At 40.8% G+C, this 17,090-nt stretch overlaps 1 protein-coding gene across 3 annotated transcripts; it reads right to left on the reverse strand.

The window, feature by feature from the left end:
• Positions 1–393: 393 nt before the first annotated feature.
• On the reverse strand, positions 394–13,128 carry LOC115382466 (calsenilin-like). Of its 3 annotated transcripts, XM_030084196.1 has the most exons (10): positions 13,024–13,128; positions 10,040–10,214; positions 9,604–9,606; positions 4,470–4,594; positions 2,388–2,457; positions 2,209–2,279; positions 2,020–2,127; positions 1,823–1,927; positions 1,076–1,138; positions 396–983 (listed from the first exon to the last, which is right to left on the reverse strand). In XM_030084196.1, the coding sequence occupies exons 1-10, from the start codon at positions 13,027–13,029 to the stop codon at positions 936–938; spliced, it is 774 nt and encodes a 257-aa protein (XP_029940056.1). In that variant the 5' UTR covers positions 13,030–13,128; the 3' UTR covers positions 396–935. The 3 variants fall into 3 exon arrangements, with proteins under 3 accessions (XP_029940058.1, XP_029940057.1, XP_029940056.1); XM_030084197.1 differs by lacking the exon at positions 9,604–9,606 and having other exon boundaries at positions 395–983; XM_030084198.1 differs by lacking the exons at positions 9,604–9,606; positions 10,040–10,214; positions 13,024–13,128 and adding an exon at positions 5,756–5,875 and having other exon boundaries at positions 394–983.
• Between the last annotated feature and the right edge of the window lie 3,962 nt (positions 13,129–17,090).

Consider the following 17,090-nt stretch of genomic DNA (forward strand, 5'->3'; position numbering starts at 1 on the left):
AAAAAAAAGAGATGAGAAAGGTCATGTCGGGGGATTTCCAGGCCCCTCTTGAGACTCCATTTTGGACAACTGGGATTTTGTTGCTTTTATCTCTTCGGTTGCCAAAAAAACAGGAAAGCATCCATTTATCCAGATGCACTGCACATGTCACCCAGAAATGCTTTACACTTACACCACATCAAACACATTGCACCAAATCTGAGTTACTTCGCAAGACATTTCAACTTGTATATTGGGTAAATATTTATTTTTCGTTTCACATTTTATTCAGAGCTGTGCGTCCCACTGCTTTCACCGATCGCTGTCCTGTGAGCAATGACACGAGAAACAAGATTAACAAAAAAAAAAAAGAAATCCATTGGGATGCTGTGAACACATTTGGATCATCTGTTCTACGCAAATTTCTGAGTCAGTCTCAAATGAAGACATAACATTAAAGAGATTTAGAATCTTTACAGTAGCAGGCAATGGTAGGTTTGCTTTAGCGTTTTAGAAAGTTTTTAATAAACAGGACACTGAGCAGGTACCATGACTCTACAAAAAATCAGTAACACCAAAGATTCTTATCCTCCCAAGTCTGGAATTGGTTTGAAAAAACAAACACACACACTTTGTTTGTGCTCACAGTGGTATGCATCACATGCTTTTTTAATAACAGGCAAACTATCATGCTCATCTGGCAATGACACTTTTGTTTCTTTGAGGTGCTAAAGAACAAAATCAAACCCGTCATGCAAATAAACATGTCGTCTTCACGTGATGCAGTAAATCCTGTACGTTTCTCTGCGTGGAGCAGTTCGGCTCGGTGCCAATCTGGACTGAAATGAGTGGAGTGAATGGTATGACCCAGTTCGACTGTTACAGGATGAATGGGAGTATTCAGGACCGAGCTCTCCACCGGAAGCACTGTGCAGCATCACTCGTCCACATTAAAACTATATGACGTTCTCAAAAAGCTGCATGGAGGCCATTATGTTCTCATCCTGTGGAGAAAACAACAGAAGACAAGAGGAAATGGAATAAGCAGTTACAGCCTCGTGTGTTAGATAAGCTGCAGGTTTAATGGCGATCTCACCTTTTGGCAGGTCTCGATGAATTCATCTATGGTCACGACTCCATCTCTGTTACGATCCATCTTCTGACAAGCAAAAGAAATTTTTGAAGTTTGACTCAGTAGGAAAACAAGTAGAATTTGTTCTCTGCTCCACATTAACTCTCATTTCTGTTCTCTGCTTGCAGCTGTTTATTGTTACTCCTCACTCCAACTTTGTACAGAAACAATCTGCACAAAAATACTTGGCCACACCTGTTACTCGTTAAGTGATTCAACCCCTGAGATCAAGCCATGTCAGACAACTCTGTGCTTCCGCTTTCGTGGCAACAGTTTGGAAAAAGATCTTTTCTAAATCTGTCCATGAAGCCATGATGTGATGAGTTGTTGTGGTGGATGAGTTGGACCGGCCCACTAAGTGCAGAAACCCCCCTCCAGCATCTTTGGAATGATCCGGAACTGACGTGGCGAGCCAGGCCTTCTCACCCAACATCAGTTCCAGGAATCATGAACACTTCACTGAGAGAATGGGACCAAATTCTCATAAAAACACTCCCAAACATTTGAAAAACCTCTGAAACTAGGGGATAATAATACAATAAAATGTGAGTATTTCAATATAATCTCAATACTTCAATGGCATTTTTATAGTGGTGTTTCTTGATGCTATCATACATAACTATAAAATATTGGAAAATATTGGAATGTTTTACAGTACTGTGTGTATATCTTTCATAACTAAAAATCAATAGAAAATAAAATCAAGCACACCTGGAAGAATTTCTCCACATGCTCATAGGGAGAATCGTCTCGGACACTGGGTAGAGTATACCTGCCCATCATGTCATAAATGGACGTCATGATTGCCAACATTTCCTGCAAGTAAAAAAACACAGCAGAGAGACTTATGGATACTTGTAAAGAACTCACTGAAACAATTTGCAATATGTTTGCTTTGTTGACCGTACCTCTTTAGTGATGTAGCCGTCCTTGTTGATGTCGTACAGATTGAAAGCCCAGCGGAGTTTCTCTGTGACGGAGCCTCTAAGTAAGACGGATAGTCCCAACACAAAGTCCTGCGGAAGCAGTTCTGAGATTGTAATTTGGTTTTCCTGAAACGAAAATCAATAGCAAACCCGCAGTCCTGCTACACTCACCTCAAAGCGAATGGAGCCGTTTCTGTCCAGATCAAACGCATTGAATAAGAAATGTGCGTATGTTGTTGCATCTGGGGGCAAAGAGGTGATTACACGAGTTAGAATTTAATATCATAAATATCAGATGTGTCTTTCACAAGTTTTCAGTTTGACTCATCAAGGCTCCTGTTGTACCGTACCTCCTTGAGGGAAGAACTGTGAGTAAATAGTCTTGAATGTTTCTTCATCCACCAGCCCGCTGGGACATTCCTACCCGGATATAACATCAAACAAACAGAAACAGATGTTTCAGTTTACAAGAAAATTCTGTGATCCATCTGAAAAATACACAAAGATACTTTTATCAAGAGTTGTTTTTACTACTGAAAAAATATAAAGTATAACATTTTTGTGTGAATAAATTACCCATACACAAAGTGACATAAAAGGTCTGATTTCAGCCACAAGTCGCACAAACAAGGACTGACTACAGTACATAAATATGGCCACCAGAGGGTGCAAGTAGTGAGATGTATTCAGTGGAGAAAATTTAGTTTTGGCCTTTTCAACTATGAATGCAAAGTCATGTAAAGTATGTGAATAATGATGACTTTCAGAAAAGTTACAATGAAACCACATGTTAAAATATCACAGATATCTTTATACCAGTACTTAAAAGCAAAGTGGTACCTTTGATTATTTTTTTTCCAAATACATAATTTACTCATGGTAAAGAAAAATTCATGTCATCTGATGCTACTTATAAATCAAGTCATTATAGAATTAGAGTTAATATTCAAACCTTTTGATTTGCATTTTTTATTCCTGCATCTTAATTTGTGTCACGGTTATATGTAAGAACAATGTTTTTTATAGTTGAATGAATCAATTGATACAGTATGTTCCGTGGTGTTTCCTGTAGGTGTGATGCTCTTCTCCACGCTAATTATTTCCACCTGTCAGGATGGCTGAGCTTATTGCTTTAACCAAGTGAATAAATTCGATAATTTGTGCGGCCTTGATGTTTTCCCATCATAACAAGTCAAAATATCTCCCGAAACAGATTAGTTCAGTTCAGTCAGTCAGCGTTCGTCTCTCGCTGCGGTTCTCTTTGCACGGAACATTTTTTTCCAGCACGACTCATCGTGTGTGTTATTGATGTCGCTGAAACCTCATAAAACATTTGCAGGCTTCATTTTTAAAGTTTAGAACCTGCTGTGTTTACATCAGCCTGCGGTCGTCTTCCCCTCCACTTTAATGGAGCTTTGCCTCCTTTAATGGCACATTACAGCCACGACGTGTCGATACGCTTTACCCACCGCTGCAGCAGGCAGCAGGCCGGATCCAGTCGTCTCTCCCATGTTAGTGCATACTGATGCATGTGCTGGTTGACCGTAAACATTGAAACAATAAAGGCACCTGCTCATCAGGGCAAAACTGCACATGCTGGCAACAATCAGGACATAATGAACGACAAGTTTTGGTTCTTGGATTGAAAAGCTGAATAAATGTACATAAAGAAGAAATATAAACATTGATTTCACAACATCTTTGAATACATTGCATAGTATTACTTTTACATTTGTGTTTTTCATGTTTCATCTGCACATAATCTTCTCTTTCTGAGCCAACAGAAAGCGGTGGGTGGCAGTGAGTGCCTGACCACCTCCACCGCTTCTCCCACGTCTTTTGGATGAACTGAACGACCTGACTAATGCTCTGGTGATCGGGAGCAAAACCCTGCAGTAACGCTTCAAAACCCTCCATGAACGTCGATGAGTCTGAATTATGATGATGAACAGTTGCAAATAATAGACGTGTAATAAAAGTTCTTAATTATTTTTGGGGGCTAGCAATGTTTTAGTTCGTCACTGTGGTTGACAGAAGCATAAATATCTTTTCTTAACTTGTCCTACTTTGCTCATTTTTAGTTTTACTGTTACAGAATCTGGAACTCCAGTGTCGTAGATTGTTATTTCTGCTATGATTGCTCTCATATTGAGCTCATAACTTTTCAAAGGTCCCTCTGCTGAAAGCATTTTATATTTTTTTTTCCTGATTGATCATCTTGAAGTCATGTAATTTGTCACCAGCATCATCGTTATATTGTTTGCTGTTGCATCTGGAGCAAAAGATCACATAAAGCGATTTAAGATAATTCGAAGTGACAACAAAGGTGAAAATTGAATGATAATGTTGAATTGTAACCTGGCAAAAAGTAATGTTTTCAAACTGCGATAAGTTCCAGTGACGAGGAACAACGTGACCGATTGTTTTCATACGTTTTTGAAGCCTCTGTAAAGCGACTGGAGCTCCTTCCTGGTGAACTGGGTTTGGGCCTGGAGCTGCTCGAGGCCCTCGGGTTGGTGTCGCACCATGGACAGTTCCAGATCACTATCGCTGCTGTCTGTCACAAGAGAAAACAGGGCCGGAGGGGGCGAGGGGAGGAAGACAGGAGGGGGGGGGGGGGGGGGGGGGGGGGGGGGGGGAAATAGGGGTCATAAAAGAAAGGAAAAAGAAAAGGGAGGAGGAGTTGGAAATACTAGCAAATCATAGAGATAAAACAAAAGAAATGGAAAAAATGCTTACCATCTTTATACAAAGGAAAGTATAAGTTTAAAAAACAATAATGAAAAGGTCAAGAGAGGAAAGGTTGGACAAGGAAATGGGTGGGAGAGACAATGGCATAAGAAGGATGTACAATATCAGACCAGAATGTAAGAAAAACTAAACTAAGTAGTGAAAAAGATGTAGGACCGGTTTGGAAACGAAAATGGGGGGAAATATTGTGAAAGTTATATGAAGATCAGACAGTGATAAAGAAACATGGGTGACAGGAAGGTTGCTACAGGCTGATCTATAAACAGTGAGCAGTGCACAACTTCCTCACTGTGGACGTGTCTCTGCTGCACTCTGTTGAATCAAATCCCCTTTTTTCCATCCACGTCTCCACACATCCACAAGTACGATTTGACAAAGCCAATAAAAAGGTAAGAAGCAAGAGCAGATTTCACACACAGCATTAGACTAGAACCAGAAGCACAGGCGTAGCTTCATACAACAGAACAGCTAAAATCAAGGCAACTGTATAAAAGGAGTTTTTAGTTACACTTGTGCTTCTTCAGGTCTCAACATCCACAGTGAGAAAATGTTTTTTTCTTTTTTCTCAGATTCAAGGGCAAAATATTCAAGCTCAGTTTTCTAGCAAGTTTGCTGAATTTACAGAATATCTTCCAAAGGCAGGCGGGAAGAAATGCGGAGATACTCACCGTCTTTATAAGAATGTCACAGAAAGAGGAAAATGAAAAAGAAAAGGGAGAGATTGAGAAAAGGTTATGAAGAAATGAGAGAAGGAGGAAGAACGCTGTGGGACTGGTAAAATATTTCACCTGATCAAAGTTTTACAAACATAATGAGAAGTTTGAATGTTTTAAAAGTGGTTTGACGAAAACTTCTGTGCATGCTTGAGGAATAAGTCCTGTGTATAATAAGGATGTTGCTGCAATGCAACATGTAAACACTAAAGTTTAATTCTGCAAAGTCTCCAGCTCCTTGATTTGTGTCTTACCTTCCAGTGACAAAGGCTCCCAAATCCCAAACTGTTTGAGCACAACGAAAAACAGTCCAATCACAACAAGAATGGCCATTATTTCCATGCCCTCCACCCCCATTGCTGCCTTGCAAAAAAAAAAAAAAAAAAAAACCTAACTCTTAACAAATCTTTGTTTTTTCTGATACTAAACTGATAACTGCGATGCAGCAACTTATATCCGCAAACATCCCTCTCTGCCTGTTATCTCTGTCATCCAGCAGCCTCTTTTTCCTTATCAGTACTGTTGCAGAAGCATCAGCAGTTACTTCTTGACCTAAACCACTAACCCGGCAGGAGAAAGGCTAATAGGGCGACTGCAGAGCATCCTTCTTGAGGTGCGCCAGACCCGAGCCCGGCCTGCGCTCTGGGAAACAGCTAGAAGATACAGAGACTGTTAAGTCCCCCAAATCATCCAAAGTTCTCTCCCCATGCATTCGATCCATCGCTCTTACTACTCGGCTGCATTTTCAGGTCCAGGTTCATTCTGGGATTGTTCTCATCAACTCAGGGCTCCACCTCCACTCGCTCCATCCATCCGCCGTGCGCGTGTCCATGTGTGTTTTGAGGTCGGCGGTGGTGCGGTGGTGTGGGAGGGGAGCTGTTGCTGAAGGAATTTCCTTACTAATGGTCTCTGATTGACAGTCTAAGCTGTCTTTATTTGCCCAGTCATTTCAAGGATGCAAAACTGTAAAAACCAGGCATTGATCGGCGTCCGCTGATGGCCGAGATGCGAGCTGCACTTAGAGCGGAGGAGCCGGCCCTGCCCTGTGTGGCGCTGCTCGCGTCTACAAATGTCCAGCGATACACACACACACACACACTTAATAACTCAAAGCTGGAAAACATTAAGAACACTGCAGCCATAAAAAAAAAACAGTGCTTTGTTTATGGCGTCGCCGTAAAGCTGCGGCAAATTTGATCTGTGCTGCGAACGTGCACGAGGAGGAAACATCATGGCCTGTTCGCATGCAGAAGTCCGGGCGCACGTTTTCACAAGTGTCCGTGCCGCTGAGTGTGTGCTCGGTTCTGCTGCTTCAGAGGGAGCGAAAGTAAAGAAGAATATGAGTTTAGTTCACAACTGATGAGTCTGCACAACATAATGGACTCGGTTTAAGCAGGAGAGGAAGTGAATCAATTCTTGAGTGGTAAAATATCAATCTATCTACCGGCGTAGTACGAAGCCCAAATACGCGTTTCCTCGATGGGGGATGGGGGGTTTACGAGGGGAGAGGAGTTAGAGAGTCAAAAAGCCCAATGAACTCTAGAATGTCGAAAATGAATGTTTAAAGGCACTGCTGAAGTCACAGATCTGTGATGAAAAGACAGAGATCAGAATGAGAGTTGACGTTCTTAAGCAAAGTGAAGAAGATCTACCAGCGTGGAAGAAGGAGTCTCTTCTGCTGTGTCTGACACTCACTTCGTTTTGAGTCTGCAGTTTGTTCACTGTGCACAAAACTTTCTGTGGTTTCCTTCCTACTTTTCGCTGTTGTGGTCATTTTCATTACGTCACTGTCGTGGCAAAAACGATTAACTATTAACTGGCTTGTGATAGCACTTTTTATTTCAGAAAACTAAATTTATTTTAATTGTAACAGTGGTTTAAGTTGGGAACGTGGCTCATCCATCCACATGTTGATCACATCAGATCTATATTGCTTTACATTATTTTTTAATGTGAATTCTTTTAATTATACCTTTTTTAAAACAAACAATAACAATATCTTGTGTTCATGGATGCTCGGTTGTGTGAATGGCGCTTTAATGAGAATATGTTATCTCAGCGCAGGAATAATAATAATAATAATAATAACTAGTGGCTATAATTTCATGTTTTCATTTCTTTTCACCCTGTGTTTGCGGGCATCCAGTTCAGGAAGTGCACCAGTGCTTAACCTTTTCCGGAGTCAGCAGCATTAACGTGGAGATCAAGGTTGACGGGCTGTCCAGCTCATTAAATGCCGCAGAAGTTATCTCTTGCATGCAAATGTGGATTTTTTTGCAATATTATTGAAGTGCAGGAGCAGCTTTAACACACTTTGCCATTATGCAAACACGTGAGATGTATGAGCTCATGTGGGAACCGGCCCGCCGTAAAAATAATGCAACATTATGCCGTTTAATGCACCTTAAGTGCTGATCTATCCCCGTTCTTCTATTAAATACCGACAAGAGTGAGGTGGCTTAAGCATGCAGGGATGCAGACGGTGCAGCCTTCAGTCTCACCATCAAGCTTTAATGAGAGCAGTGAGAGCAGCATTGCAGCTCCCAGACTGAACTCGTCCATCACAAACTGCCACTTCTTGTCACACATATACACAATGTCTTAAATTTTTTTCCCTTTGTGGAAAGAATTAGACTTTTAGGTAAAATTTATATATGCATACACACAATGTGCAGGATGTTACTTGTCTTTTTGTGCACATTTGTACAACTTTTTGTAAATTTTCAACTGGAAAATAGCAGAAATAACACTAATTACCTGCTAAATTTAAGTAAGGAAAACTCCAAAAATGATAAAAGTTCCTCCTCTTTTTTGTTTCTCATCATGTGGTTTTTTGAAATACAGCTGGAATAACGTGTCAAGTTGGATAAACATGTTCACTCTGTGTGACGAGAAGTCTAAAGTTCAATACAATGATCAATATAGGGTCGAAAGCAGCAGGCATGATGACGGTTTACAACTTGTTAAAAACTCCCAAATACTTTGACCTGATGAGCTCAGACCCAGGGTCTGAAACTTGTGGTTTGAGAATCAGATGCAGCTTCAACAGGATCACTAACTAACCTCACATGCGTGTTTTTGTGACTGTGGGAGGAAATCAGAAAACCCCAAGAGAACCCATCTGCGCAGAACACACAGAAACACATGTATTTAAACCCATGACCTTCTCGCTGTGAGCTGAGAGCACTAACCACTATTCAACCCACTTCAACCCCCCACCATGTTTTATCCAATCCATCTTCATGCATACAGCACCTAAAACGAGCACAGGGCCACAAGGCGCGGCGCACAGAAATAAATAACCTTAAAAAACAAATATACTGCGAAGTGGACGTTCTAACTTTCCTCCCAGAGTCCAGACGACATGCGGTTTGGGTTCATCAGTGATTTTATAAAGCTGTGAGTGTGTGAGTGTTTGTCTCTGTTTGTTGCCGTTCTGTGGGACCTGTGACCTTTGACCTGAATGGATGAGCTAATCGAGATCATCATCAACCTGCTTCTTCATCTGCGGTTCCAGCATCTTCACAGATTAACATTCAGAGATACGTGTTTTATCTGTGTGTGTCTAAATAGGCGGGTGTGTACTTGGATATACTATATTTATTTTGTATGTATGGATTTGCATAAAATATAGATTGACTATATGGCACCATAAATGAACTTCAATTTCCATTTTACCATTGGGGAAACATTTTCTTTCTTGTATCATTATTCAAACGTGGATCCTACTCACATGATGGAAAAATTGTAAAATACAAACAGAGAGACAAAGCAGGCGAGAGAGAATCCACAGAGAGAAAGCGCTAATTAAATGTGATGTCTGTGAAATGAGGAGCAAGTATCCACATGACTAAAAGTGAAGCAGATGACTGGCGGCGGAGCAGATTTAGCAGCTCCATATTTCCATTTAGAAGGAATGGTTGATTGATGTAAAAATGAAAATGTCACAACAAATGCTTCTAATTTTGAGTACTTTTACACACCTGTTTATGTGAGTGAAGGAACTGAATCAGTACTTCCTGTTCCGAAGTACATTTGATCAGATGTGAATGATGAGAGTGTGAATCCAGTCTCCTCCTGTGTGGGAGTGAGTGCAGATCACCATCTACTGTAGAGAGACGGCGCTGCAGGACAGAGAGGACACAGCGTCCGTCCACGAAGCGGAGGAACTGCACTGAACTGACAAGTGCGTCTAATTCAATACTGTGATAAGAAAACAACCACAACGAGGAATGAAGACGAAACTGGGAGGTGACATCATTTCAGATCGTTCAAGAATATATTATCTGATCATTATTTAATGTAAATAAAAACACGGAGAGGGAAAACAGAAGCAGTTGCTGATTGATCAAACGCTGAAGCGAGGTGGCTTCAGGTGACGAGAGGGGATCGAGCCGCAACGCTAAAAAAATGGCAAGAAGGAGGAATTTTAAATGTAAATCTGTGGAGTAGATGGGATTTTTGAAATTCATGTATGCTGTATGAGCTCGAGGGCGTTCTGCCTCGCATAGCCAAGCGGGTCGGGGTGTTTCCGCTACCTGGCCCTTGCTTGGTGGTGCTGGCGATGATCCACTTCACCAGGCAGCATTTCATCAGAGATTTGCGCGTGAGCCGAGGTTTCTGCCACTTGGAGCCGTCCGGCTGCCCGCCGGGGTTCGGATCCTTCCCGTTGGCGTCGGGCAGCAGGCCGCCGTCCACCACCTTCTCATCTGCCTGAGGAAGAAAACAAAAGAGAGCGCTTGTCTTCAGAGCAGCCAGAGAGAGGCAGACACAACATGATTACATGATGCTGTTAAAAATTTTAAAGCCAGACATCTCAGATGAGGACAGAAAGTTAAAAGACTGGAGACACTTGAACCAAGAGTAATCCTTCCTACTCAGCTGTGTGTTGTGTGTCCTTCTGCCACCAAATTCATCTAATCTAATAACAGATCACATAAACACACTGAATTATCCCTGCTGTTCCCCTGAACTCCAAGGAGTGTTTTAACCAGAGGCAGAAAAAACAGTGAAGATAATGCTGCAGCTCCAGTGTGAAAATCGAAGTCAATTAAAGTAAACGCTCTGTTGTTGAAAGTCTAAAGCATTCCTCTCAGAAACTGTCCAAAGAAAGCAGGTGTAAAAGTAAACATCGGAATAAAATCCCTTGTTTTACTACGCAAATGCACAAATGCAGATGTAAAGTTTTGATCATCAAATCAAAAATGATTTTAGAAGCAGCATCTTGGAGCACATGGGGTAAAAATACTTTCTGTGTAAATGCTCTCTGTGGAAAAGACTCCTTCTTCACAGCACTGTGAACATTTCAGCACTTCCACCCATGATTTCGTTGACCTTCATCCACAGACAGCTGGGATCAGATCAGCACATGGAGACAGAAACACTGATCTGAGCAACAAACGTTAACGTGTCGTCAAATCAAGAATGAGGGTTTCGCCATGCTTTCAAAGACATACAGTGAAACAATCTAGATATGGATGCATTCTGACCTTTAACAGAAAGCTCAGAGAATTTATATAAATATAGAGATTGCTTATCTTTCCTGTAACAGAGCGCTTTGGGGAAAAGGGACGTACATCTTCTCACCTTTCCAGTTATTTTCACCACCTCATAATAGCTTCTCAGCTGAGACATGGACACACAGCGATTCTGTATCTGAGTTCATACCACAGTGATAAAATGAACAAAAAACAAACTTACATGCTTTTTTCTTCTCCAAGTTACAAGATTGATCTATTTATATTCATATTTCTAGTCATTACATTGTCAACACATTGTTTTCTCACTCTGTGTTTTTCTATACTTTCTCAGTTTTTTTCTAGATTCTTTAACATGTTCTAAATAAAGATCCACATGTCAAAAGCTGTGAGACGGTATTGAGAAATTGATGCAAAGAGTTGCTAAAGAAGCTAAGCAGAGCCACTGTCTGGGGAGCCGCTCAGTTCCGCCGGTGCCCTATTTGAATATGAAGAGATGCCAAAGCAGAGGCGGCATCCAGAGTGTCGCTCAATAATTCACACTCCTTAAAACTGCATCAATAAATGATCACAGCTGGCTACCACTGAGGTGAAAGATGACAAGTAAAACACCGGGAAGTGATACTTGACGGAGCATCCAAAACACGCAGCAACAATGACACAAACAGATACACGAACATGCGCAGCCATGATGGTCACATGGTCTCACATAAAAATGCAACAAATAGCGTCACATGTACAGGATCATCTAAAGAGCTCAACATTTACACTATAAGATCCTATTTTATAATCAAAATTTTAATTACTTCACAAAATACTGATGCGTGTGTAGATCCTAGAAGGTTTCCTGCAACCACATGTTGAGAAACCTTCTTTTAAAAAGATCAGAAGGGAAGGTGATTTGGGAATTTAACATCCAGAGTGCTGCATTATTAAAAGGAAAGAAGCCCTGTGTGCTTCTGGAGTGAGCAGCTTCCTGTGGTCTTTTCAGTCATCCTGAACACCGTGGGCAACCGGCCTCCACTGTCCTCACATATGTCACCTTTGTGAAGGAGACTCACACACACACACACACACGGAGAGGCAGTATGTTTCTTCGAATGTGAAAAAGCCCAATAATAAAGAACAAATATTTGCATAGTCGGTGGAAGTTGTATTTCAAATGCTTGTACATTAAGTCAAGTACTTGTGTTTGTATTTTTTGTTCAAGTTTTAGCTGTATTGTATACCGTAGTTTTATCTCCCATTCTGTTTTACACCCCATGTTTTAATTTGCACTCCTCATATAGCTTGTTTTCAACCATGGTTGTGTGAATGAGCTTTAAAATACATCTGGGATGCGACAGTAAGGTGCTGTGTGTTGTAAAATTGATGATTTTTGCTTCATTTTAGATCTCTTCCCTACCATCAGTTTATAGAGACTCTTGACCAAACCAGAGGAAACAAATGCCAACACTAAAACATGCAAAACGATGCAGAAAAGCACAAATCCTGGACTCAAACTAGGGATTTTATCACTGTGAGGGATTACTGACCACTACACCTGACATTGGCTGGATAGACAGTAATATCTGCTTGAAACAAGCCAAAAATGAAGAAGAAAAAGGATAATGATGATAATGATGACGATAGTGACAATAAAAGAATTCATAAATGTCTTGATATTCCGGGTATAGCTTATATTCTTAAAATTTCACTTCAATATTATTCAATATTTTAGCCATAAAGCAGAAAATATGTACTTTTTTATACTTGAAGCAAAAAGACTATAATAACAGGCTGTTACACTGTGCTGAAAAACTCATTAGAATTATTCTTCTTTTGAAGATTTTAAATCCATGATCCTAACTGTATGTTGTATTATTCTTGGCAGTGAGACTTTGAGCTATAAATAAATTATAAAGTAAGGTCAAAGTCAGTTTGCGCCCGGGTGCAATATGTAAATCAGGAAGACATGCAGGATTTTTAAAGCGATGGAGAAAAAAAATTAAATCTAACGTGCAAGTCTATATTTAAAGGCTAAAGTACATAAATGCAGACGATACCTGCATTGCGTCCGGATTCAGGAGCTGGTCTGGAGAGAAGCGGCTGCTCGGTGCGCTCCGACCACCCGGACGACCCTCTGCGAGCTGCGGCAGCGCGCACGAAAGACGCACGGAAGACGCGCGGACGGACACCGCCGCAGCTATTTAAAGGAGGAGCAGAGCTTCTCCTCCACGCGGCAGCAGTCGGTGACCCGCGAGCGCAGAGTCGTGATGCGCACGAGCCGCTCTCAACAAGTAGAAGCGAGCGAATTGAGGATTAGAAGAAACGAGCTGGGTCCAAAACTCAGACAGACACTAACAGCGTGACTCTCTGAGGAAATTAAAAAAACAGGTTGCTGTGAAGTCTGGATCCGACACAGATGTAATAATAAAAAATGTCAACAACGACAGTATTATGTTTGCAGTATCAGCAAACAGTATATTCTGGCTGAAAAGTCTGCGAGGATTCTTCACTTTAATCACTTCGCTGTCAGGGAAGATTTATGTGTTTTTGTCGGCTAAATAAATCAAACTGTTCAGGGTCATTTCAACAATTAAAGAACAGATTGCCATTAATCTTGCTTTTTCTTAAGACTTCATTCAAGATATTCAATTTTAAATTACATATTGAATATAAAAGGTTTGGATGAGCTGTTGGATTGAGATAAACAAACTACTTGCACATATAAACTTGATAGACACCATTAGGACCTGTAGCGGAGCCAGAGTGGGGCCCAGGGGGCGGTCGCCCCAGGGCCCACAAGGTCACAGGGCCCCGTTTCATGTGATGTGTTCACATTTACTCGTAAATAAATTCTTATAATAAAATGTGCAGTGTGTGCCAGAAGGTATACGCATATGATTGTGGGCTCCAATTTGCCAATTCTTAATTTACGACTGTCCATGAATGCATCAGAGCTGTAAGCAGCATTGGCTGTGCGGCATGAACGAGTTTTTTTCTTTTGCACTTGATCTGAACTCTTTGGAGGGAAGTTAAACAGAATGCTAAACACTATGCTAGCCGCTAGCGGTACGACCCAAAACCTAACATCGGAGCCACTGGTGAGTCAGTGAAACCTTCAGAAATATTATCTTTATCAGAATGCTGTGGTCTTAAACACCTGCCTATTTGAATGTGCCTTGTGTTGCTCTCAACTATAAGAGACCACCGAGTCTATTTTTTTCCCCTAATATACGTGAATTCCAAAAGATATAGATAACTGTGTCTATATCTGTCTGAATATCTATCTGAATAGATTGTGTAATTTTAGGCCAGCTGTGTTTATTGTATATTTAAGCTGTATCAAAGATGGTACAGATTTAGCCAGTGAGTTTTTATCTGAGTTTCAGCACCATGGACAGCGGACGCTCTGAGATTGACACCTGTCAGGCTGCATTTGTGTGTGTGTGTGCGTGCATATGTGTATTTGTTCTTTAGAACAAGTTTGTGAGCTGGTTTGTGACTTTATTCTGCTTTCTGAAGCATATAGGTTTGCTTGGCTCAATAAAAGTGAGCATTAGTGTGTTGTTTGATGGTAGCACGAGGTATTTTTTGAATGGTAAAATTAGAATGCTCCGCCCCCTCTGTACTGAGACCAACCTCTGCCTCTGATTAGGCCTGTCCTCCAGTGTGATTGACTTGGAAGTTGTCTTTCATCACCACCTTCCCATTGATTCTCAAGTCTTTCACCCATTTAATACCACTGAAGTCAGTAGTACAATACATGCTTTTCATGCAATACATCTTGGAAAACAATCTCATAGTACAATCAAAATTCTGCAACAAAACAACTGAGAAGAACAAGTGGGAGAGACCATATTTCTCCCTACATTGCCTGTAGATGTTTTATATTCAAAGTTTTATCTACCGGGCTCTCGTGTTCCTCTCAGATTAGCAGAACAACTTGTTCTGACATTGCTGCTTATTTGGCATTCATGGAGTTTGTAGCAGTACAATGGAAATGGATCTAAAAACTGGTTGATAAAGCCTTAGGAAATCATTTAACATAAAAAGCTTTATTTTAGATGATTGGAAGCTTGCTAAATAATGTTATTGAGTAAATAAAGCAATACATTACAATACAATTCAATAGTCTATTGGTTGTTTTCTGTTTCTTTCTTGTCTTTTTCTCTTTTAACTCAGCAGAAACCTCCCCTCTGTGAATCTGAGCCTGCTGAAGGTTTCTTAGGAGCTAAACTTACTCATGTGGGATTTTTGTTCAGATTTGATTTGAACGTGAACTGAGATACCTATATTGCATTTGGCCCAAACAAATAAAATCCCATTACTTCAGACTGATCTCTCTATAAGGGGAATTTCTGTGCTGTATTGTTCCACTAAAACTACAACATTTTGCTGAATCATATTCTTCCTCTTCTTTGACACCGATGTCTGAGATTACAGTCGGTGGCTGGGCACGTATTGTGCTCTGCATCTGTTTCTACCCACAGTTTCGCATTCACTTGAAAGGTAAATGAATACGAGCACAGGACGCTCCCAAAATATGCTCTGACATTGCGTCTGTGTCTGTTAAAGTGCCTCATTTCACATTCAAGGAAACTGATGAGGAAGCAGCAGACTTTAGGGAGAGCCGGCCGAAAACAAACAGCACAGATGAAGACAAACACTGAGAGAGAGTTTGATGACAGTTGGAAGATCTTTTTTTTTCAGTCATTTCATTTCATGATGTACTTTGTCCATGTTAATTCACTCTGTTTAGTACAATAATCAACAGTGAACACACAACTGAGTGAATGCAAAATGTTCTGCAGGTGTTTAGCTTTGAAATAACTTATCAAATGATACATCAATTGTAGTGTAGTTTTTTGGAAATTCAGTATAAGATAAGGGTAGAAAGGCAATTTCTTTAAAAAAAAAAAAGTTTGGTATTTATTGAAAATAATCTCCTCAGCATTACAGTCTATCATCAGAGCAGTGGAGAAATTCAGTATTTCCTCAGCCTGTGTCCTTGTGGCTCTTATCTTCCCACAGGTTTGTCTCACTCCTGCAGACATTGAAGTTATTTTTAGCCTCACAAGTTCCAGAGAGCCTCCAGTTTCCCTGGTGCCTTACACATGAGCTCCGGGTTTAATTGAGTGTGTGTGCCTGTGTGTGTGTGTGTGTGTGTTTGTCTGCGTGCACGTGTGCGCACGTTTGCAAAAAGGAGTTTCGTTTATTTTTCTCTTTTCTCATAAATGTTGCATTTGCCCCTCCGAATGCCACAAACACTCACACGCATGGCCGAACACATTCATGCACATATTCACACTTTGTCTCCAGCTGCACCAGACGTCCTCTGCCTTCCATCCTTCTGTTTAATGAGAGATGCAAATTCACCAACTTCTATGTTTAATATTGTCAACATTCAGGGAAAATCTGAGATGAGACAGTTTCAATGACGGTCTCTTGTTACGTGGAATCTATAGTGAGACAGATAAAAATAATCTAATGAAAATATAGGAGAACTATATCTGAAATCTCAAGTGTCATTTCCAGAAAGCAGCTGCTCATAAGCCAGTGGTATTACAATATGCTGAATATTTTATTAAAAACCAAGGCGTGCTCCCTCTTTGCTTGGTCTTACTGAAAGTCTGTCTTTTCATGTATCTGAGGTATTTCCTGAAATGCAGATCTACCATGAACCATCCACCATGCTTTCCTCCTCTTTTCTTCAGCCTCTTACTTTTACTTTGGCTCTCTTCACTGCAGACATCAATTTATTTCCAGCACTTTTACACAAGGAGCTGAAACCACAGCTTTCACTGTGACATTTATTTTCCACATCCTGACAGCTCCCACTTTGGTAATCCTACTCATCTTTTTACAAAGAGGGCAGAAGAATAAAACCTCCTCATTTACCCACGATGCAACGCCCACCCCCCCTTAAAATCTTGACCCACGAGACGTGAAAGATTCACAACTTGAAGGCATTTTAACATTTTAATTAACTCAACATTGTTAATCCTTTCCCTGTGTTAATTACGTGCGTGCAGCCTCGAGCACCTCTGAAGATGCTGCCATGGGCGTTTTTATTCAGGACCAGAGGAGGTTACAGGTTAATTACGCTGCGTGCCATCGTCTGACTTAT

Source organism: Salarias fasciatus, assembly GCF_902148845.1.
Source record: "Salarias fasciatus chromosome 7 unlocalized genomic scaffold, fSalaFa1.1 super_scaffold_4, whole genome shotgun sequence".
Classification (NCBI taxonomy): domain Eukaryota; kingdom Metazoa; phylum Chordata; class Actinopteri; order Blenniiformes; family Blenniidae; genus Salarias; species Salarias fasciatus.